Raw genomic sequence first — 24,881 nt, forward strand, 5'->3', positions numbered from 1 at the left:
GGCTTGACAAAATCTTCACCCTTGAGGGGCGTAGACGAATCTGACACGGGTCCCCGTTAATCAGATGAAGAAACGGTGGAGCTTGAGGCTCTTTTGACCGAAAAAAAGAGAAATCTTTCTGAGAAAAAACGTGAAAAAAGCACTAACGCTCGAGAGCAATAGCACGAGGATCCCAACACTTGAACGTGCGGTAAAAATCTGAAGATGGCTGCCAGAGGCGGGGCTTAGGTAGAGGGCAGTCATTGGCTGTGGTCAGTATGACGCAGAGATCAGTGATTGGTTACTACTACGAAAGACAGATCAGAAACAAAACCGATACTAATTTTTTTTTTATCGAGGATTCCCAGCCTGACGACAGGGAATATTCATAAGCATGTGAATCCATGCCGGACCCCATGCTGGAGAAATAGCGGTCTCGTGTCTCTGAAGCTTTGAGTGTGATGGAGGTAAAGTTTTAAAGCTCTTTTCACGTCCAATGCATGGAGAGTCTTCTCCGCAACCGACGAACGTGTTGGAAAAAACGTCGGCAGCACTATAGAAGAGTGCTTATGGAACATGGTAAGTACTTTAGGAATGAAATGAGGATTAGTAGCCAACACGACTTTATTACTGAAAAATCTCAAGTACGGTGGATCGATCACTAAAGCTTGTATTTCTAACAGTCGTCAAGCTGAAGTAATAGCCACCAGAAAAGCCAATTTCCACGACAAAAATTTCAATGATGACGATTACATCGGCTCAAAAGTGGGCTTAATCAGCGCTGCCAGAACCAGGTTAAGACTCCAGCTTGGAGGAAACTTTTTCGCGGGAGGAAAGGTTCGGAACAATCCGTTAAGGAAATGTTTAATCAGCCGGTCACTAAATAACGGAGTTGAATGTCTCTTCCGAGTAAATCTCGAAATGGCAACCAGATGCACTTTTATGGATGAAACAGACCAGCCTTTTTGAGCTAGGAGTAGCAAGTATGGTAGAAGCTGTTCCGGTGTGATATCAAGCAGGACCAAACCTGGTTGGCCTGCGCACCATATACAGAATCTCTACCATTTGTATGAATATGAAGCGTTCGTGGACGGCGCCCTCGCCGCTTGCAAAATGCGACGACAGTCCGCTGGAATCTCCAACGTACCAAACTCGGAGAAATCAGGAGCCAGGCTGTCAGACTGAGGCTGTCGGGGTCGTGATGCCAAATAACCCCTTTCTCCTGAGACAGAAGGTTCGGGATTTTCTGGAACCTCATTGGTTCTGCTGCTGAAAGATGGAGTAGATCGGAGAACCACACTTGTCTGGCCCAGTACGGGCCACCAGGATCACCCGACATGGATATCTGTGGATCCATTGCAGCATCAGACGTATGAGCGGAAACGGGGGAAAGGCATACAGAAACTTGTCCGTCCACGGGAAAGAGAACGCTTCCCCTAGTGAGTCTTGCTGTGGCCACCTGCTCGCGTATTGTGGGCATTTCTTGTTGTCTCTCTTTGCAAAGAGATCGAGGGCCGGACGACCCCATTTCTCGAAGACACGGTATACTTGTTGGTCGTTCAGTTCCCATTCGTGTAGTCGGCTCATCTCCCTGCAGAGAGAGTCTGCTTGCACGTTTTTGACTCCTGGCAAGTGGAACGCCAATAGATATATCTTCTGCTGAAGGACCCAATGCCAGATTTCCTGGGCTTCGGTCGACAGAGTTCTGGAGCGAGTTCCTCCCTGTTTAAATAGATAAAACATTGTTGTTCTGTTGTCTGTCATAATCCGTACAACCGATCCCTTTATCCGTGGAAGAAAGGATTTCAGGGCCCAACGCACCGCCCTTAGTTCCAGCACACTGATATGAAGGCCGGACTCCTCCGATGACCAACGCCCCTGAACCTGTAGGGAATCCAGATGAGCTCCCCATCCAGTTAGGGAAGCATCCGTCACCACTGTCATCTGGAACACCGCTTCCAGCAAGGGCATTCCCTTTGTCAGATTTATGGAAACTCTCCACCATTGAAGTGCCTGCACGAGTTTGCTGTTGATGGTCAATTTGTCCGACCAACGCCCTTGACTCTGTGCCCATCGATCCGCCAGGAATTCCTGAATCAGTCTCATGAAGCGAAGACAATTGTTGATTAAGGGCATGCAGGACGACATGGTCCCGGGTAGGGACATGTACCTTCGCACTGACACTCTGGTGTTGACTTTCCAATCCGATGCTTTTTGCTGCAGTTTCAGAACCCTTTCGATGGATGGCTTTACCAGTCCTGACTGCGTCTGGAACTCTGCCCCCAGAAAGACCAAGGTCCTTGATGGCAGTAAGGAGGACTTTTCGAAGTTTATTGCGAAGCCCAAACGTTGTAGGAGGCACATGATGGCATTCAGACTTTCCTGCGCCCTTTCCGGAGACAATCCCTCACCAGCCAATCGTCTAGATAAGGGTACAAATGATGACCTTCTTTCCTTAACCAGGCTGCTACTGGAGCCAGACATTTCGTGAACGTCCTGGGAGACGATTTTAGTCCGAATGGGAGGACCTTGAACTGATAGTGGGTTCGTCCGACGACGAACCGTAGAAATGTTTTGTGTTGTCGACGCATCGGGATATGGACGTATGCGTCCTGAAGGTCTAGCGACGACAAATCTCCCGGTTGTATCGAACAGATCACTTCTTGGAGTGTAAGCATCTTGAATTTTAGATTCTTGAACAGTTTGTTGAGAGCTCGTAGATCTAGAATGGGATGCCATTTTCCATTGGGTTTCTTGACGACAAAGTAACGGGAGTACACTCCCTGTCTTCTCTCTGCCACCGGGACCAGTTCTATAGCCCCTTTCTTCAGCATAGGCATTACCTCTTGCATTAGTATTTGAAGGTGGGGCTGCGTCGAGAACACCGGTGGAATGCGTGGTGGCTTGTCCTTGAACTGCAGAGAATGGCCCAGATGTATCGTGTCCAAAACCCATTGGTCTGTTATGCGCGCCCACTCGTCGACGTGACAAGACACTCTGCCCCCCAGCACGCTCTGCAAGTTGTCATTGCTGGCTTTTGGCCTGTTTATCCTTCGTCGACGAGGATAGGCGCCTCGTCGTCTGGAGGTTTGGTAATCTCTGCATTTTCGAGTAGCTTGGGCTGCACGTCTGTAGCCTTGGGAAGAATAGGAGGGCCTGCTGTCTAGATGATCCAAACCGGGAGTTGCCTGATGCTCCTCTGAAGGGACGAAAGGAACGAAAATTCCTACCACTCTGGAGGGCTCCAAGGGAACGAACCGTGTCAGAATCTTCTTTCATGCCCTTCAAGGCTTCATCCACTTTCTCCCCAAACAGGTGTTCTCCTTTGCACGGCATATCCATTACCTTATATTGTACCTCTGGTCTGAACGTCGTGCACTTAAGCCAGGCTTGTCTTCGTAACACTACGCCATTGTTGATTTGCTTAAAGCCTGATTCCGCCAGGTCGACAGCAATGTTAATGGAATGATTGGAGGCCTCTTCTCCCTCAAGTACGAGCAGCATTGCAGACTTCCTGTGTTCCTCCGGCAGATGGTCCAAGATAGGAGCTAGTCGATGCCACATCTCCCTATCTTACCTGGCCATAATAGCCAGGGAGTTGGCTGCTTTAACTGTAGTCGCTCCAACCGATAGCATTTTCTTCCCAAAAGCATCTTGTCTCCTGGCTCCATTGTCTGGCGGGGTCGTGCATTTGTGTTGCGTGTTAGGGAGAATTCTCTGTTTAGGCTGAATTTCCTAACCTAGTGAGTCCCCCAGTAGCTTTGCTGGATTTTTGGGGTTTATTTTTTTCTCCTGCCAAGAGTGAGACTCTTTTACCCTCACTCTTGGGCATGATTTGAGTGTGTTTCTTTGAATCTAGATGTGTTTAATGGGCTATGGGGTCTTTTACCCCATAGGGCTTCATGTGTTTTTGTGATGTGTGTTACACAGCACCCTCAGTGCAGTGACACAGGGGTGTCATAGTGACCCCCCAGTATAGACTCCATACCCTGGGACTGACTACTGTCTCCCAGGGCATGTAAAGTCACCATTGACTTTACTAGTCTTAAATTCTGAAACAGAACCAGTACAAACCATCATAGTGTGGACGTATTGGCTGCGGCAATTCAATTGCCCCAGGGTCTGTTAGTCGAGGGGGCACGTCTCCGTCCCCCCTGATCGAGTTTTGGCTGGTGGCAGTGGATACTACTTTTTATATTCAACCGCAAATATTTTCCTATGGGATTTCCCATTGTTTTAGGCTACTATCTTTATTTAATTATTTACGGTAGCCTCGAACATACCGCCGGTTTATTTAATGAATATTAATTCTCCGGTTGGTATTTTTTTCCAAAACTTGATTCTAAAATGGCGGTTGTGTTCTCTTCTGTGACTCCAACCCAAGTCAAGCCCTTTGTTCCACTTTTTGGCAGGCTTCTCCACAGAAGCCCTCCAAAGTGGTGCCACTGTGTCTGGGGTACTTAGGAGGGGTGGAGGGGAATTTAGGCACCCTGGACTGAGTTGCCTAGGCAACTCAAGTCGCACTCCGTCCTGGTTGGCCCAAGTGGTGAGCCCGCCGGCTCACCACTTAGCATGTTTGAGTAACAGCTAGGCTGAGTGAATGGGGGTTTGCTGCATAAAAGCAGGGCTTTGGGGACTGGAACTTCAGAAGTTGCCACAGGACCTAAGAATCCGACGAGGGAGAAGCTGAGCCGACCTGCCACGACATCACCACCAGTGGAGCCCTGCTGGACTGCCTCACCACTTTTCCCAACGACAGAGATCTCCCGCCGGAGAGTCTTCTTCCTTTGACTGGTGGGGATAACCAGTTTCACCGTCTTTTCGCTTTCCAGACGTAACTCGTGGCCGCCTTGCCCGTACCAAGCACTCCGGCAACCGGGATACCACGTTTTACCACGACCGCGAAACAAAGGTACCACCTTTAACCGGAAAACTCTGTGGCTGGTTTCTGCTGTGGTAGTGCAACGACCTTCATCTTTCCTCCAAGTCGAGATCTTCTCTTCCCCTGGACGACGACGCAACTTGCACCCACTACCAGGAACAACTGCCACCGCTGGAGGATCCTTCCCACTTAAGGTACCGTGTCCCGCCTGGCTTCCCTTGCTACCGACTGTATGGGGTAGATTTAGTCCCCGGCTTTGGAACCTGGGTTAGCCTGGGACACCTTGGCTAAACTTTTCTAAGTCTCTCCCAACGCTTTTCTGAACCCTCTGCAAGACTTTCTAAGCCTAGTGTAACTGTGTGATCTTGGGCGAATTTGTGCTCTGCTCTCTCTAAGAGTGGGCCCAGCCTTTGGACATTGACTCACCAGTGACTTTTTGCTCTCTGCCTTGCTAACAGTGTTCTGGAATCGTAGAGTGGTGTGCCTCTTCCTATTCTGTCTTTTTCCCTCCCTTTTTCACAAACTTATTAGAGTGCCAGCTAGTTAAGCGCTCACCTCTGTATGAAAATAAGTGGTGTTTTACTGTGATTTTCTAATAGGGAAAAAGGGGTGTATATATCATAATAGTAACTGTGTTTAGAATATTTTACAATAAGAGTGCTGGAGTGTTTCAACTGTGTGTTTTTAAATAAATAATTATATACTTTGATACCAAAGCTCTGGTCAGTGTTTGCTTGTATTATTGTATCTGAGTGCCTATTGAGTATACTTTGCATACTGCCTAACTCTTGAGGGAAGTCTGACAGCTCAGCCACAGCGACCAGGTAAATCTGGGTGGTACAGACTGCTACCAAGTGGGTTTACTGCCAACACCTGTAGTCTTAAATCTTTTGCAGTGTTCCCTAAGGGAACTGCACAGGTTTCTGCCTAACATGGCGCCCTTGCCTTTCTGGCCGCCGTGGCGGATACCACTGATTCCGGCGAAGGTTGAGACGTCAAGCACTTGGGAGTCGATTCTGGAGCCTTGAATTTCTTTTCCAATTGACCTTTTACTGTCTGTTCTGAAAAAGGGTGACGCATGGTTTAGTCCCTCCTGCCAGACATGGTCTAAAATGGGGATAGCAAATATCGCCTTTCTTCTCTTGCCCATATGATCGAACAGAAAACAATCTTTTTTATCTTCTTCTGGGACTAGGCCAAACTCTGCACATGCCTTACCCATCATGGCATGTAAAGCACCCACATCATCAGGTGGTGATGGCTGCGCCGGACTCTTCGGAGTGTCCATCTCCGCTTCAGAGTCCCATGTAGGGTCCCTTGAGGGGGATAACGAGATGTCTGAACCCGACCCTTCACGTTCCGACTCTGACAGTTCTCCTTCTTCCTGTGGACGAGAACGATCTTCCTCAACCGGGTAAGCGGTAGGAATTCTGGATGGAGGGCGAGGAGCCGGGCATTGCTCGTACACGACTGGCGAGGCCTGTAACACTGTCGGGACAAGCCGAGGTAACCTAGTGTCCAACCGCTCCAACAGCTTCTGTAATGTGTTCAACACCTCCAGGGACAGAAAAGCCTGGGGATTCAGTAAGGAAGAGTTAACTGGAATGGCACTTCCACTAAAGAGCGACCCCGAACCAGTTGGTTGTATTCCCAGATCGGTTGGATGTGCGACCGGATCACGGTCGTCCTCTGCCGACGAGATGGAGAAAGCCGCTTCTGGTTGCAGCAAGGCCTCAGGCGGGATCGGGTCAAAAACCTCCATCGACGATGACATCTTTTCCATAGTAGCCGTTTGACCTGACGAAATAGCCGTTGGAAGAGCCGTCGCCGAAGACAGAGCAGGCGTCGATGACCGGATCGTCGTCGATGAAGTCTGTGGAGCAGGACCTTGAGGGACGAGGACTCTCGACTCGAGGTAGACTTATGACGGTCTCCTGAGGAGGATTTCAATGAGTCTTTTCTCTCCTTTTTAGATGAGGAGAAAGAAGACAAATCCTTATGTGAAGAGGACTTCGCAGGATGTTTCTCCGAGGGGTGTTTTTCAGATGAGCGCGATTTCTTCGCCGGAGGCTCTACCGACCCTGATCGACGAGGGGGGACCGGAGACTTAGATCTCGAGGCTGTAGAGCCTACCTCCGATACCGGGATCGCACCCGCTCCGTCATTGAGCCAAGTAACCAGGCGTCTGTTGCGGTCTTTTAGGGTCTTTTGTGAGAAGCCTTGACAGATCTCACATGTGTCCGCCGTATGAGGGTGAAGGCAGTAAATACAGTCCATATGCCGTCTCCTTCATATACTTTATGACCGCATGTAGCACACGGACGAAATAACGCCTTTCCAGACATTCTTCGAAAAGAAACAGTCGAAGAAGAAGAACGCACAACCTAATAAAATAGTAGATACTCGAGGTAATCCCGCTACTTTGGAAGACGGTTGAAATCTGAGGGAGGCGCGGGGGCGGGGCTACTTATACCTCTATGTCCTAGTGGCGCAGGCGTACGCGGCCCAAAACAACGTAGATAGGACACAAAAGTGTCAAAGTTTTCCCATGGAAAAGGTCTATATAATTTACCGAGGATTCCCAGCCTGACGACGGGGAATATTCTTGTGAATCCAATGCCAGACTCCATGCTGGAGAAGTGTGTTTAGTGCAAAATGCATGTGGCAACGCATATGCCTTTCCCATCGTTCATAGCAACAAGTTACAAACCTGTGCCAGATGACTTAAACACGGAGGCTCAATTAGAATAACCCATAAGGCATATCAGGTGCGAGATAACCTGCCATTCTGTACTCACTTTAATGTTCTTCATATTGGATTATGATATTTGTAGTCCTTCAGCTATAATTTGAACAAACTATAGGGACTATACAAAAAGGAAAAAATTAGACGTGCTTAAAGCTAGGACTGTGTAATATGGTGTGTACTCTTTTCTGCGCAATGTTGCATCACCATCTGCTTCCGTCTAGTGATGTTAAGTGAGAAATATGCGCAGTAGCTTTTTGCAATTACCAACTTTTGTGGACTTTTTCATTTTTATACTCAGAGGCTATGTTATGCTACTTCGTATGCAGATTACTGTGGCAAATTATGGAGATATGACATGCATTACTTACCGTGATAGCATTTCTGATGATTGTATCTGCTTAGATTCACATGCTGTGCATATGGTCCGACATCCTGTGGTAACCGCGGAGTATTGAATCGTGTCTTTCGGGGAACGAAAGGAGACGTCGGCATAGGCGTGTCTGTAACACTATCCCTATCGTGACGTGTAGTGTACCCAAAATCCCTCATGCGCCGAGGTCCCTCCGATTGTATTTTTTCTATCATGAGGGAGCCCAAGGCTATAGTGAGTGAGTACATAAAGAGAGAAAGTAATAAGACGTCTATGTTCCTTCCACCCCGAGCGGGGCGGTAGGCGGGCGCATGTGAATCTAAGCAGATACAATCATCAGAAATGCTATTACGGTAAGTAATTCATGTCTTAAAATGCTTGTTAATCTGCTTAGAATCACATGCTGTGCATAGACTAGCGAGCAGTATCCAGAGTTGGAGGTGGGTTGTGAGAAGGAACAGAAGAGAAAAGATGTCTTAGTACTGCTTGTCCCACCTGAAAAATCAGACCTAGAATGAGTGTCTAGGCAATAGTGTTTTGTAAAGGTGTGTAAAGAACTCCATGTTGCCGTTTTGCAAATGGACTCGAACGGAACGTTTGCAATGAATGCTATGGATGCCCCAGAGCCTCGAGTAGAGTGTGCTCTAGGCTTCAAGGGCAGTTCGCTCTTAGCAAGAGTAACATAGTGTGATGCATTTGACAATCCACCTTGGGATTGCTGATTTAGAGACAGGATACCCTTCTCTACAAGCTGCCAATGAGACAAAGAATTGCTTAGTCTTCCTTAGTGGTTTAGTTCTTTCCAGGTAAAACATGACTGCCATGCACACGTCTAGTGTGTGAAGGCTTCTTTCGGCCATGTTAGTAGGGTTCTGGAAGAAAGTGGGTAGTTCGATTGACTGGTTCACATGGAACTTTGAGATGATGTAGGCGCAAATCTGGGATGTGTGTGCAGAACTACCTTATCTTTGTGGACTGTAACAAAGGGGTCTAGAAGGAACAAGTTACTTACCTGTAACTGTTGTTCTCCAGCATGGGTCTGGCATGGATTCACATGCTCATGAATATTCCCCGTCGTCAGGCTGGGAATCCTCGGTAAAGAAAAAACCAGTATCAGTTTCGTTTCTGATCTGTCTTTCGTAGTAACAACCAATCACTGGTCTCTGCGTCATACTGACCACAGCCAATGACTGCCCTCTACCTAAGCACCGCCTCTGGCAGCCATCTTCAGATTTGGAAGCACGTGAAGTGGCAGTATGACCAAGTGAAGAGCCGCAGAGGGGTAGGCGGGAGGGTTCGCATGTGAATCCATGCCAGACCCATGCTGGAGAACAACAGTTACAGGTAAGGAACTTGTTCCTTCTCCAGCATGGGGTCTGGCATGGATTCACATGCTCATGAATAAAGAATACATAGCAGTACACACATGCACAACCACGGGAGGTGGCAAAGGCTCAACATTAAGCATTACATCAAACTCAACATTAAGCATCTTACCTCCTCACCAGGCTCACCTCAGGCGAACAGGTTGCGCAGCACTGCTTGGCCGACCCTGGACTCCTCCCTGGAATCCCGATCGACGCAGTAGAATTTCGTGAAGGTGTGCGTCGACCTCCACGTAGCAGCCCTGCATATGTCCAGCAGGGGCACACCAGAAAGGAACGCCGTGGTAGCTGCGATCGCTCTGGTGGAATGGGCTCTCGGACGGCCAGGCAGCGGTCGGTTTGCCAACCGATGACAGTACATGATACAGCCGGAGAGCCATCTGGAAATGGAAGCCTTCGAGAGAGCCTTCCCCTGATTGACAGGTCCAAAGTTCACAAAGAGTTGTGACGTCTTCCGAAAACACTTCGTGCGGTCCACGTAGAACTTCAGCGCTCTAGCCACATCCAGCGAATGCAAAGTCCTCTCAGCCAGCGACGAAGGCGACAGGAAGAACACAGGCAACACCAAGGGTTCGTTGAGATGGAAGTCCGACAGTACCTTGGGCATGAAGGAGGGGTGCGTCCTGAGCACTACCCTCGTGTCATGAAAAGTCAAGTACGGGGCCTTGCAGGAAAGGGCCTGGATCTCTCCCACCCGTCGTGCGGAGGTGATGGCCACAAGAAACGCTGTTTTCCACGACAGAAACTTCAACGGGGCCGAGTGCAGAGGCTCGAACGGAGGTCCCATGAGCTTGGTCAGCACCACGTTGAGCTCCCACGCCGGGGCCGGCGCCTTCACCGGCGGGAACGATCTGAACAGTCCCTTCATGAACTCTTTCACCAGACGATGAGACCACAGGGACGACCGGCCGTGGTTCTGGTGTATCGGGAGATCGCAGCAAGATGAATCTTGATGGAAGCGTGTGCCAGTCCAGCTTTGGCCAGCGTCAGCAGGTACGGCAGTACCTGGGGAGCCGTAATCCGTAGAGGGTTAATCTTCTGTGCGTGGCACCAGACAGAAAACCTCTTCCATTTGTGTCCGTAGCATTTAAGAGTCGAGGACGCCCTGACCTTTGCAAGAACCTCTCTGCAGTCGGCCGGTATGTCGTATCCTCCAAACTCTAGCGCTGCAGGAGCCAGGCCTGCAAGTTCAGCGATTTCGGGTCGTGGTGGAGGATGGCGCCTCCTTCCCTGGAGAGCAGATCCGCGTCCACCGGCAGCTTGATTGGCGGGGACGCTGACAAGTCCAGAAGGTCCGGGAACCATATCTGCCTCGGCCACGCAGGTGCGACGAGGATCATCCTGCACCGTGACCTCTTGAGCTGGTTGACGAGCCGGATTAGCAGTGGCAAAGGAGGGAACGCGTAGAGGAACAGGCCCTCCAAGGGGAACGAGAAAGCATCGCCCATGCTCCTCGCCTGGGGAAACCTGCTGGCGAACCTCCGGCACTTGGAGTTCGTCGCCGTCGCGAACAGGTCGATCTGGGGTGTGCCCCACCGTCGGAAGAGGCGATCCACTAGATCCTGCCGTAGTTCCCACTCGTGGCACAAGCGCAGCTCCCTGCTGAGTGAGTCGGCGATGGTGTTTTTTATCCCTGCCAGATGAAACGGCACCAGAAACATCCCTTGGGCGACTGCCCAATGCCACAGGTCCTGCGCCTCCTTGGACAGTGCTGGGGACCTGGTTCCGCCCTGTTTCCTGATGTAAAACATGGTGGTGGTGTTGTCGGTGAAGATCCTCACCACCTTGCCCTTGAGGGACGGAAGGAAAGACCTGAGGGCCCAAAACACTGCACGGAGCTCCAGGACGTTGATATGTAGGGATTTCTCCGTCGGGAGCCAAAGGCCTCTTGCGTGCAGATTTTCGGTGTGCGCTCCCCACCCTTCCAGGGAGGCATCCGTGGTCACTGTCTCCTGGTGGGCTGGGGTCTGGAAGTCCATGCCCGCCGTCAGATGCGCGCGGGTGCCCCACCACCGGATCGCTCGTCAGAAACTCTCGTCGAGTGTGATCCTTTCCTCGAAGCTGCCCGTCGTTTGGATCCAGCGCGCGTCCAGGAACTCCTGCAACGGGCGCATCCGGAGCCTGCACATGGGAATGAGGTAGATGCAGGAAGACGTCATTCCGAGGAGGGACTTGATGGACCTCACCATGGCCGCGTCGGCCACCAACATCCGCTGCACCTTGCCCAGGATGGTCCTGGTCCTCTCCTCCGACGGGGAGGCCAGAAGGGACACTGTGTTGAGCCTCGCTCCCAGAAACAGAGCGTCTTGCGCGGGTACCAGGTGGGATTTGGCGTAGTTCACGGAGAATCCCAAGTCCGTGAGAAGTTGGACGGTCCTTGCCGTGTGAACCACGGCGAGCTCCCTCGTCTTGGCTCAGATGAGCCAGTCGTCCAGGTAGGGGTAGACGTGGATCCCTTCACGGCGCAACTGCGCCGCCACCGGTGCGAGGCACTTGGTGAACACCCTGGGTGCCGACCGTAGTCCGAAGGGGAGGGCTTTGAACTGGTAATGACGCCCTTGGACCACAAACCTGAGGAATTTTCGCTGCCCCTTTAGGATGGGAATATGGAAGTAGGCATCCTCCAAATCCAACGACGACAGGAAGTCTCCTTCCTCCAGCTGACCCAGGACATGCTGGAGGGTGACCATCCGGAACTTCTGCGCCTTGATGAACTTGTTCAGACGTCGCAGGTCCAGGATGGGGCGCCATCCCCCCGTCTTCTTCTTCACGAGGAAGTATCTCGAGTAAACTCCGGAGCCCCGAAGCCTCTTTGGGACGAGTTCGATGGCGCCCTTCCTGAGCATCGCCTTTACCTCCAGGAGAAGTTGAGGGACGTGAAGTTCTTTCCTGGCCAAGGGGGGGACGCGCGGGCACCTTCTTTGAAACTCGAGCGCGTGGCCCCGGGCCAAGGCGTCCAGCACCCAACGGTCGGTGGAGATGGACTCCCACACGCTGACGAAGCTCGCCAGCCGGCCTCCCACCGGGGTGCTTCGGTGGGGGCCCGACCCCACGGCCGGTTCAATCCTGCTTCGACGAGGCTTTGCCGCCTTGACCTCCTTGGCGACGACGGCGGGGTCCGCCAGACTTGCCTCGTCCTCTGTAGGCCTCCTGAGACGACGAGCGGGCCGCTTGACGGTAGGTGGAGAAACCGCCGCCGGAACCTTTGGAGGCGCCCTTGCCTCCGCTGCTCCGAAAGGGCGTCCGTCGTTGTTGCAGAACTCCATGGGCATGGGCCGTCTCGGTGTCCGCTTTAATGGCCTGAAGGGAATCGTCCACTGTTTTACCAAACAGGTTGTTCCCATCAAAGGGCATGTCCAGGACTCTGGTCTGAACGTCTTGACGGAAGTCCGTAGCCTTGAGCCATCCACGCCGCCTAAGGCAAACGCCGTTGCCCAACTGGCGGAACCCAGTGTCGGCGATGTCCGTCGCAACGGTAATGGCGTGGTCCGAAGCCACCTCACCTTCCTGGAGGATCTCCAGGGCCTCTGCCCTCTTGTCGTCCGGCAAGAAGTCCAGCAGGGGAGCCAGTTTGTACCAGAGCTCCCTGTCGTAGCGGGCCACGATAGCCAAGGCGTTGGCCGCTTTAATCGTCGTCGCTGCAGACGAGATGAGACTGCGTCCCATAGCGTCCAATTTCTTTCCCTCGCCGTCCGGTGGGGAAATCGATGTGGAGGCCGCAACCCCCCCCGCTTTTTTCCTGGCCGCCGCGGAGACGACGGAGTCCGGGGTAGGCTGCGCCCGGAGGCACAGGGGGGCCGTATCCGGGACCCGGTACTTTTTCTCGTACCGGTCTCTTCTAGCTGGCGTCGTGGAAGGGTTCTTGAGGAGGGTGAGGCCCTCATCCCAAATGTCGTCCAATAGAGGCACTGCGAGGACCGTCTTCCTCTTGGCCTCGCGCCGCTGATAAAGGAAACCTTCCTTCTTCTTCTCCTCAGGGCAGAGTTGGAAAAGCTCGGATGCCCTGGCGATCATGGAGTGGAACGATCCAATCTCGTCGGGCGGAGAAGCCCTGGTGGGAGGCGACGACGGTACATCCTCGTCGTATACCTCGTCGTCCGTACCCGTCGCTGCCGTGTCAGTCCCCGTATCATCCCCTCGGGTGGACGGGGAGGAGGGCTGGAAGGGGCGCGACGGCTGAAAAGGAGGCGGAGGGTGGATCCTTCTTTTCTTGGTAGGGGGAACACCAGAAGGACCCGGTTCTGGGTCCCCCGACGGGAGAGGTTCCGTCGGCAACGGTAGTCTCGTCCTTATCTCTGAGCATAAGGACTGTATAGCCAACAAAATGGCCGCCGAGTTGTCTCGCGGCGCTGGCAGAGGGGAATCCGACGGGCGATCAGGGGCCCCATCGGTACCCTTGACGATGTCGTCGTCACCTGCGTCGGGATCCATCCCGACGGGCCGGTCTTCTTCCACGCCGAGGCCGTGGCTTAAGACCTCGACCAGCTCCTCCTCCGAGGTTGAGGCCGAATCTACGACGACGCCCTGCCCGCCCTTTTTCTTCCCCACGGGGGATTTCACAGGGGTCCTATCGATGGGCACAAAAGAGGACTCCCTCCGAGGTGGCAGGCAGACTCTGAGCCCCGAGGTCGCCACCACTGGTGTAGCCTCCACAGGCTGAGCCAGGGCCGCCGCGACAGTTTCGATAGAGGGCTTGGCCGGATGGATTAAGGCCTTCACCACCTTAGGTGCGCTCACCGCCTTATACTTGAGGGGGGGGACACTGCCTCGCTCCCCCTCCGTCTTCGAGCTCGACCGGGGCCTCTCCAGGAGCCTCGCCGGGTGCTCTGCCTTCCTCTTACCCGACCCAGAGCGTTGGCTCGTGGTTGATGGTGCCGGGGAGGGTGCGCCCAGCCTGGCGCCCGTAGAGCCCGACCGTTCGGCGCTCCCGGTGCCAGCGGACTCGCGGTGCTTGGCCTTATGTTGGACCCCCGTCGCCGGGGCGTCCTCAAAGGTCTTAGAAGACCGCTCGGATTTCCTCTTCTTCTCGCCGGACCGGCTGTTGTCTTCCAGCCAGTTGGCGAGACGTTGATGGCGGTCCTTCATGGTCCGCTCCGACATGTTGCCGCAAAACGCAGTCCTTCTCCACGTGCGTCTTGTCCTCATGTAGGCAGTAAAGACAAAAAGAGTGTTCATCCTCCTTGAAGACGTTCTGCAGCTGGCATCCAGGGCAGACCCTGAACAGCTTTCCGGGCGTCAAGCTTCCCTTCTCCTGGGCAATGACCGGGCCTGAGAAACTTCTGGAGTCCTCCAAAAGCGTAGCTCGACGAAATCTTCACCCTTGAGGGGCGCAGACGAATCCGACACGGCTCCCCGTTGATCGGATGGAGAGTCGGTGGAGCTTGAGGCTCTTTTGACCGAAAAAATGAAGTTTTTGAGAAAAAACGTGAAAAAAATAGCACTAACGCTCGAGAGCAATAGCACGAGGATCCCAACACATGAACGTGCGGTAAAAATCTGAAGATGGCTGCCAGAGGCGGTGCTTAGGTAGAGGGCAGTCATTGGCTGTGGTCAGTATGACGCAGAGACCAGTGATTGGTTGTTACTACGAAAGACAGATCAGAAACGAAACTGATACTGGTTTTTTCTTTACCGAGGATTCCCAGCCTGACGACGGGGAATATTCATGAGCATGTGAATCCATGCCAGACCCCATGCTGGAGAACAGAAAGTGCCTGCAGTTCGCTAACCCTTCTGATAGAAGTGATAGCCACTAGGAAGGCTGTCTTATAAGGCAGGTCTTTCAGACTTGCTTTATGCATAGGCTCAAAGGGAGCGCCCATGAGCCTGGTCAAAACCACATTCAGATCCCATCCAGGGGCTGGGTGAGTGATGGGAGGAATAATCCTCTTGACGCCTTCCATAAAGGCATTGATCACTGGTATTTTCCACCACAATATCTTTTGTTGTGATGTTGTGTAGGCTGACAGAGCAGCCAGAGGAACCCTTAGGGAATTGAAGACGAACCCAGTGTCCAACAGGTGGGTTAGATACAGCACAATGTGGGAGGGTGAGCATTCGATAGGATTGGTGCCCTTGGAATTGCACCAGATGACAAAACGTTTCCATTTGTTGGCATAGAAATCACGTGTAATAGGCTTTCTCGCTTCCCTGAGTATGTCCATGCATCTCTGAGGGAGTTGCAGGTGTCCAAACTCTATGATCTCAGGAGCCAGGCTGCTAAATTTAGAGTTTGTGGGCACGGGTGTAGGGTCTCCCCCCTGTCCTGAGGCAACAAGTTGTACGGGCAGGGTAGCTTGACTGGTGGGGAGAGGGACATTTCCATCCAGTGAGCGAACCAGGGTTGGCGGGCCCACATGGGGGCCACCAGTATCATGGTAATTGATTCCTGGTGCATCTTGTGCACTATCCTGTTGAGAAGTCAAGTCGGGGGGAAAAGCGTAGACAAATTTCCCCGACCATGTTATCCAGAGACAGTTCCCCTTGGATCGGTTCTGGGGGTACCTGGAGGCGTAGTCTTGGCATTGGACGTTCTCCTCAGTAGCGAACAGGTCGATCTCTGGGAAACCCCATTCTGGGAAGACATTGGACACAATGTCTTTGTGCAGTCGCCATTCGTATTCTTCGGGCAGAGGGAAGTCTCTGCTGAGTACATCTGCTAGAAGATTGAGTTTCCCTGGAGCATGTTGGGACAACAGAAACATCTTGTGTTTTAGAGCCCATATCCAAATGTTCTGGGACAGCTTGGATGGCCTTGGAGAGCGAGTTCTCCCGGTTGTTCAGGTAATACATAGCTGTAGTGCTGTCTTTTAGGATCAGCACTGTCTTTCCTTGCATTTGCACTTGAAAGGCTTTCAAAGCTTTGAACACTGGTAACAGCTCCAGTAAGTTTATATGGTTGGACACTACTTGTGGAGACCAAACTCTGTGTGCTGTCTGTTGAAGCAGATGAGCACCCCACCCTGAGAGATGCCTCTGTCGTGAGAGTGGCTTCCACTGCAGGGGTGGTGAAGGTCTTCCCCTTCAAGACGTTTTCTCTTGACCACCACTGCAGAGAGAGAACGAGGGCTGGCGAGACAACTACCAGATCTTCCCATTGTCCGCTGGCCTGACACCACTGGCTGTTGAGCCACTCTTGCATGGGAGGCATGCACAGCCGCGCGTGGGGAACCAAGAATATGCATGACGCCATCATACCTAGCAAACGCATGGCTTTGCGCACCGTCACCTCCCGACTGGCTACATACTAAGGAATCTAAGAAAGCATGTTCTGAACCCTCTCGTTGGAGGGGAAGACGACACCGTCTTCCGTCTGAATTAGAGCTCCCAGAAATTGTTTTACTTGGCTGGGGACTAAACTGGATTTCTTTTTGTTGATCGAAAAACCCAGGCTGAAGAGGAGATGTACTGTTTTTTGGGTGTTCGAAAAACAAGCCTTATAAGAGTCCCCCGTGATGAGCCAGTCGTCGAGATAGCGGTAAACTGGGAATGATAGCCTGGGCAGGTGTGCTGCTGCCACTGCCAGGACTTTGGTAAACACCCTTGTCACCGAGGCAATGCCGAAGGGGAGTACCTTGTATTGGTAATGTTTGTCCTGGATCATGAACCTTATATATTTCCTGTGCGCTGGCAACATTGAAATATGAAAGTATGCATCTTTCATGTCCAATGTTGCCACGAAGTCCCCCTGTTTCAGCAATGCGATCACCTCCTGCAGTGTTACCATGCGAAACTTCTGGGGTTTGATAAACCTGTACGCTGGATGCAGGTCTAGAACAGGGCGCATGGTGAGATCCTTTTTGGGTAAAAGGAAGTACACTGAATAAATACCCTTGTTTACCTTAAGAATAGGGATGGCTCTATGGCTACTTTGCCCAGCAGTGCTTCCACCTCTTGGATCAGGATCACAAGATGATCCGGTGAAAGGCGCCGTGAGCGCGGCGGTCTGAACTGTGGAGGTTGGGCGAATTCCACGGAGTAACCGTGAGCGACCGTCTTTAAGACCCACTGGTCGGACGTTATCCCCTCCCATGCCTTGAGGAAAGATGTTAATCGCCCCCTGACGTGGTGACATGGTAGGGGACCTGGACTTTGTGGTCATTTTTGACCAGAGGCTGTGGCTCCTCTGGGATTGGGGCCTCTGACTCTACCCTTGCCCCGTTTCTGACCACTTGAGGGGCAGTAAGTGGGGCTTCCAGATGTTTGATTTGTTTTGAAATTACCTGTGCCGTAGTTGTTTTGACCCGCACGGGCTTGCCCTCGAAAGGACCACCGAGAGTTATTACCCCTCTGGGAGGAGGGTTTCTGTGTAATTTGATGCAGAGACCTTACAGTCTCATGCTCCTTCTTGGCTGTTTCCAAAGCCTCATCCACTGCTTTCGCAAAGAGGTTAGTCTCTTCAATGGGTTTATTAATGAGGGAGGCCTGAGTCTCAGGTCTTTTCAGTAGGGTTCCTTGAGCAAGAGACCTGCCTGCAGTTTCCGCACTATCCAGGGTGTTCTTCACCACATTCTGGTTAACTATTCTTCCCTCCGTTACAATGGAGAGAAGCTTTGACTTGGCGGGTTCGGGAACCTCTTGGAGGCCTTGCTGGAGCAAATTCCATTGGGCATCAGCATATGTAGTATTTTTAGCAACCCGTATAGTGTATGCGGCTGCTGACGTGACACGTTTGCCCAGGGTATACAGCCACTTAGATTCCTTGTCCAGTGGTTATTCTCCCGTGGCAAGAGGTACCCCTGCCCTCTTTCGAGTGGTAGTCACTACCAGTGAATCTGGGATGGCGTGCCCTTTGATGTATAGAGGGTCGGAAGGGGAAGGGCAAAATAATTTTTCGACTCTCGGGTTCACTGCCTGTGTTTGAGCAGGTGACACCAATGAGGGAGCTACCCTTCTTTTAACAGAGTTAAGGAGGGGGATGGATTGACTCGCCGGAGGTTTTTCCTTAATGATATCCTCCATGAAATCCTGCTCATGGACTGCCTCTTGAGTGGCAATTTTAAGAATCCGGCTGCTTTTTCAACATGGAGTTGGAGTTGAATGCCATTTGATTATCCAGAGGAGAGGCCTGGCAAGCCGGGGTGGACGGAGGAGTGTCTAGGCACAAAACATCAGAGTCCTGATCTTGCTGTGTCCATGGGTCCTGACCTTCCTGCTGGGTTTCCTTCCCGTTGTCTGTAATATCCTGTTGGTCCTCCACATAGTTTTGCAGAAAATAAGCTTCGTCACTATAGGTGTCTCTATATGTGTCCATCTGGACCATGTCTTCCTGTTGGAAAACATGAGACTGATCTTCCTGAATTTGAAGGTTAGGGTCTACCCTTTGCGGGGGAGGATGACCAGAAGAACTGATAATCTGCTCTGGCCGATCCATACACCCATTGAATTTTTCTGTATTCCATTTAGAGGACCTAAACGGGCCTACGTGAGGGGAAACAACGTTCTCCGCACTGCGGTGTCTAAATGAGTCTCTCAGGGTGTCAGAAAGAGGCTCTCGACTATCCTAGTAAGCGTCATCAGGATCGGGAAACCAATCCGCCGAATTTTTTTTCTGCGGCTTGTCCCATAACCTTAGGCGGAACCGGTGCCCTAATCCTTCCGATGCTACTTTCGATAGTCGCCTAATCGTCGTGAGACAAAAGTTTCAATGATTTATCGGCAGGAGTAATACCTTCCGTGGCGCTAGAGGGCCTAGCGGTCGGTTTTACGGGCCTACTGAGGCCTTAGAGACCGTCGAAGCGTCGGATTCCCGCACTTCGACATGTGTAGATTTCGGAGTAGCGCCCTTAGCTGATTTGGATTGCCCAGTCGCAAAAGGCTGCTGCGGATGCGGGGAAGGCTTTGGATCTGAACGATCCAAGGGAACCGGCTAAGTTTTCGGCAGCCGTGTTGGCGCTTTTGCTTTTTTCGACAAAGACGGCGAAATTGGTGTAGGGGTTGTGTGCTTAGTGCGGTGCGCTTGTATGCCCCTTTGGCCGGGTGTGGTCCCTGTAGCAAGACCAGAGTCGAGCCTTAAAGGGTCGGGGATGGGTGTGGCGGACCTAGAAGCGTCTGCCTCAAGGTCTATAACATCCAAATCAGACGTTTGGTCATCCGAAGTACCCCCGTCAGTTTCAGCGGGTGTGGCGGTGGGGGATCCACGTGTGACATACCGTACGCGGCCCACGGCTTTAAACGGCGCTCCTTAAGGGTCTTAGGCCGAAGGAGTTTACACGTCGCACACCGCTTCTTGTCATGCTCTAGGCAGAGACAGGCATTCCACGTCCTGTGTTCGTCCTTCCAAGGATATCTGACCCTACACTTAGGGCAGAATCTAAAAGGAGTCCTTTCCATAGCCAAAGGAAAGGATGACCAGACCAACAGGGAAAAGAGGGTAAAGGAGGAAAGACATACTAAACAATATGGCCACCCCAACCCCACTCTCCCTACTGTATAGGTCGGCCAGAGGGCTCGACCACGTGGAAAATACAGCCGCCGGATCTTAGGCGCCGAAATCCACAGCTGCAGACGGATCCCCCGTAGTCTTCGTCGAAGATGTTCTTGTTGGGCGAAGTAACTTAACGTGGAATGAACCGACAATTCGTTAAAGATAAACAATGTCTCTAGTAAGAGCTCCGCTATAGGGCGAACAGTTATCTGGGCGGTAAAAAACAATCTGAGGGACCTCGGTGCGCGAAGGATTTTGGGTTCACTACACGTCACAATAGGGATAGTGTTACAGACACGCCTATGCCGACGTCCCCTGTGGGTCCCGAAAGACAAGATGCAATACTCTGCGGTTACCACTGGATGTCAGACCATATGCACAGCATGTGATTCTAAGCAGATTAACACGCATCAGAAATAGAGTATATGGCAATGCAAACATTAAAGACACTGAGGGGCACAAGGAGCAGTGTGATAACCCTTTCAAGTTGTCCTTTAAGCCCCCAAAATAGGTGACTGCCCCTTACTTGAATACAACACACACACCTCAAAATTTGCACTTGCCACAGGTTACTGATAATTCACTTTTGCAAGTAAGAAAGGGTGTGCTTTAAGAACTGAGGTGGCAAGTGACTTTTTTTATAGCTGGCTAGAAGGTTGAAACTTGAAATGTTTCCCCCTATATAGACATATGCACTGAACATCATGTTAAAACAGACCAATTGACTAAAGTGCTGTACTTACTTGATACAATAAAGGTTGTATTATTGATATCCGAAGCAGCAGGTTTCGTCTGTTCCTAAAAATGTGACAAAACAAATTGTGAAACACTAACATTGAAAGCAACATTAAAATACTGAGCATATTACAATGGTGAATGGCTGGGTGATGCCTAATTGAACTGGCTTTTGATGAAAACTAATGTGCAATTATCAGTCAGATTTACATTCCATCCACCTAGTCTACTGAGCCCCGGGCCCACTCTTAACCTTCGATGAGGACATATCACAATATCTCGAACCCTGACCCAACATCACATCTCCCCCTTCCTCCTACAGCTACCAGAAGCTCAAAAAACATCACTAAAGCCTGCATCCTGCCATTTCTGGACAAATTAGTCCAAGCCCCCACTGGCATTTTCAAACCAAACACACTATTGGATAACTATAATTACTCACGCCATCAACACCATGGCACCACTGACACAGAAGAAAGCTAAAGTAACCCTACATCACAAGGCATGGTTTTCCCCCAAACTCAAAACTCTCCACCTGATCAGGCAGAAAAGCAAGTGGACCATGATCGCACTGCTCTGAACAAAGCCAGCTTCTCGAAGGCAGCGAATGTGTACAAAAAGGCTGTCATTCTAGGGAATTAAACAGCCTACAATTGCAGGATTGAGAAAGCCAAATATGGCCCCAAAGAACTATTTGCCATCAAACCTCCCGATGCCAGGGAGACATCCCCGCCCCGGCACCCGTCATCAAGTAAAGTGCAGAAGCCCTTGCACCTTTCAGTGCAGCCGTAATCAACTCTTCGTTCTTCTCCTGCTCAGTCCCATCCAGGTTGGGGGGAGGGAAATGGAGAGGTCCGAGCCCGACAGAGGGAGACCTACATTAACATTTTGTTTATAGTTTTTGTTAGGGAGAATTCTCAGAAATGTGCTAATTCCCTTCTACCTCGGAGATCTCCAGGTCTTTTTGCTGGACTTTTAATTTTTATCCTGAAGAGAGAGACCTTTTTACCCACTCTCATATATACTTCTGTAATTTGGACACTGTTTCCTTTGGTTTTGGAGTCAGACAAACTCCATAGGCATCATCTTTTTTACATTGTGACACACAGCACCTTCAGTGCAGTGGCACGGGGTAGTCTTCCAGATTTCTCAAAGGTTAAAAAACCTTCTCTTGGTTAAACTACTGTTTCCAAGAGTAGTGAAGTGAAATTGACTTTACTTACATTTGTAACTTTCTAGCCGCAGCACAAACCATCTTACAATAGGGTGCTGGGAGGAGGGAGGGTTACTTAGTATCCCCTTTGCCTAGTTTCTCATGTAACATGTGTATGTTACCCTTTCTACAATTAATGGCTGGTGGCAGTGGTTTACTTTTTACTACCATTGTTTCTACCACAGGATGCAATTGCAGCTGCACCAAAGCACCCATGGGTGCCCATTAAGTCAAAATGGCCCGGTCTTTTTTCGCCATTTCTTGTTGTAAAAGGCCTTCTTGAGATTTACTCTGCACGCCAAACCAGGTTTGGTCCCTTTGTAAGTTTCGTCTTTGGCTGGAATCCCTGCTGAACCCAGCCTCTGGCTCCAGCGTGTCTGGCAAGGCAGGAAGCGAGGGAGGTGCCAGAAACTCCCTGTGCTTAGTCTCCTTGGTTACAGGAATGCACCCAAAGGTGATTGGCTGGCTGGCTGTCCTTGGAGGACAGTCACCCTGCTGCGTGAGTGATAGCTTGGATGCGAATGAATGGAGAAACCTGAATAAAAGGCGAGGTCTTTTGGACAGAAGGCAGAGTCGACCACTGGAATCCGAATAAGAACTTGGAAGAGACACGTGTTGCAATTCCTGGACCGTTGGTTTGCCGCGTGAAGCCCTGCAGCATTGCTGAAGCTCCAAATTCGCCTAGACTAGAGAAGCCCTGCAAAGGACAACTTCTTCTATCGGGTTGGTGGGACCAATGGACACCAAGCCAAACTCATCTGGAAATCCTCTCAGAGCTGGCTGTACTTCCATTGCTGCTGCAGGAACCGATTGCCAGGGAGAGTAACACCAGAGTAGAGTGCATCGTCTTTTAAGTCGGACACGAGCTCCAGGACGATCCTCCGGACTCCCATGAAGCAGGGCTGACCAACATGAGCAACCTCAACAGAGTGCTGGACCCCAGATGCAAGGAAAGTCCATAAGGTATCTGAGATCCACGGTGGTGCTATTCGCGAGAAGCTGAAACCGCGAAGTGCCGCTGATCCGAGGTTTGCCCATTGCTGCCGCCGACCTTCAAGCCCAGATGTCCTCCCTCTTGTCCCCACAACTGAGGCCTATGAACAACAAGAACTGCAGCACCTACAACAGGAACAGAAGCCAGCTCTAACCAATATCTTCAAACCTAAGGTACTGTGAACTAAGAGGTACTTACCTATTGTCGTGTAGCCTTGCTAGTTCTCAGTTGAGACTTGTCTTGGTTGCCTTTTGCAGAGCTGCTTGCAGCTTTGCCCTTCACAAGCCTCCCAGCTTGTGGCCCAACAGTGATTTCATTTTCTACAAAGATTTCTAAAACATTGTGCAAGACCTTTAACTTACCTTCAAGAAGTGCTTCAGCTCCCTTAGACTTTGCTCAAGTGGCACTGGCAGTCCGGGCTCCCTGAATGACTAACCTCTGACTTTGTGTTTTAACTATCCCTCCAAAAAGTCATACATTCTCCACTTGTATAGCTGGGAAAGGGTTAATCGACATTGCAATGGGAGGTTCAAAAGTACTTACCTGCTTAACAATATTTGTTAACCATTGTTGTATTCCCTAAACCTTTCCTTTTGACATAAAACTCAGTATTGCTCTGAATGTGCCAGTGATATACCAATGTCCAGTGTCCTAGTTATTTAAGTCACCTCACGGTGTAAAAGGTGTCTGTGTGCAATCCCAAATGGGTACATACTGATTTATTGAAACTGAGAGTGTGCATTTTTAAAGTATATTTTAAGTGTTACATATTTGCTCCCTTCTAAAGAAGACTTATTCAAACTGACAGTTAATTTAATTAATAAATAACTGTTTATCAAGAAACCTTGAGTGTAAGTGTTTATTTGGATACTTGTCACAGTGAAACTCTATGCTACAACTTTACAGCTCACATGGACCCCTCTTGAGATAAGCCTGGCTGCTCAGTCACTCCTAATTTGTGTAGTACATGTTTATACCAAAGGTTGGGTTAACTATTGCCAAGAGTACATGGCTGGTGCAGTCTCCCACAGGGTACTGCATACAATCTTGCTGAACACTTTGAGAGGTCCGAGTCCGACATAGCTAGACCTGCATGAACTTTTGATTGAACTGTGAACCCCTTTGATGAACTCTGAAAGAATTTTGTAATGCTGGAAAAGTGATTTTAACGTGGCAGGCCAGGCGGGCCTCGATCCAAGTTTTGAACTGCTCCAGAACTGCACCAGAAGTACGCCCGAAGTACAGGGCTGTTTGGCTGGGGACGTTGGATGCTTGTGACGACTTACTAAAAACCCAGTGTATGCTGCATACACAAGTGGAAGATACTGCACTTGACGAAACACGTTAAGGATTGGTGAAACAGAAATTAGCCCGCCTTCACTACCATCGCTCGGCCTGCCCTCCATTCCCAGCAATCTGTTTTACCATTGTGTGTGCGCACCAGAAGTACGCCCAAGTACAGAGCTGTTTGGCTGTTCGGGTGGGAGGGTGTCAGTGCTGCCTCAAAAGGGTGTTGTCAATCTGACACACACTAAAGGTATTTGTACTTACTGCTGCAATTTCACACACTATTGACGAATGTGCTGGCAAGCGCAGGTTATGATGTGGTAGTTTGGACAGATCTTGATGGTACTTCGTTATGCTCCATGTGGGCAAAATTGTAAGAAATTTGATTTATTAGCAGAAGGCGGGAATAGGAGGAAAGTAGAAAGGGAGGAAGGAGTAAGAGATTTTAAAAAACGGTGTTCCTTGTTCCGTGCTAGTCAAACACCATGTCCTCACACTTGTGCAGTGGGCAGTTGGATAATGAACCTCTGCAAAAATCAAAGCGGCATGCTTGAAGGACACTAAATTTGATGTACAGAAGCGGAACCTTCTTGGCTAAGTTAATACGGGAGAAATATTCCCTCTTATGGTTTCTGTTGATTCAAACACACATCCCAATTGGTCATCAAACCCAGAGACCATATGTCACGAAGTTGCTTTTGCCTGTGTGAAATTTTGCAACAACCAACATAGCCCATCAGTTAGACAGGCTTTGCCTTTCACTACTATAACTCTAAAGGAAACCGTAATCAATTCTGAGCATGCGAGAGTGTGGGGAGTTCGTGCAGACTGAAAACGCAGAGGATGTTTCCTTAAATTCTT

At 50.6% G+C, this 24,881-nt stretch overlaps 1 protein-coding gene across 2 annotated transcripts in view; it reads right to left on the bottom strand.

The window, feature by feature from the left end:
- HJURP (Holliday junction recognition protein) overlaps positions 1 to 24,881 on the bottom strand; it is a 967,877-nt gene that overhangs the window by 407,215 nt on the left and 535,781 nt on the right. For both annotated transcript variants that reach the window (XM_069620625.1, XM_069620626.1), the window contains one exon: positions 20,535 to 20,589. In XM_069620625.1, the coding sequence (XP_069476726.1) occupies positions 20,535 to 20,589 (55 nt within the window). The remainder of the gene's footprint in view (positions 1 to 20,534; positions 20,590 to 24,881) is intronic.

This window comes from Ambystoma mexicanum, chromosome 5q (assembly GCF_040938575.1).
Source record: "Ambystoma mexicanum isolate Mex_15411 chromosome 5q, UKY_AmexF1_1, whole genome shotgun sequence".
Taxonomy (NCBI): Eukaryota; Metazoa; Chordata; class Amphibia; order Caudata; family Ambystomatidae; genus Ambystoma; species Ambystoma mexicanum.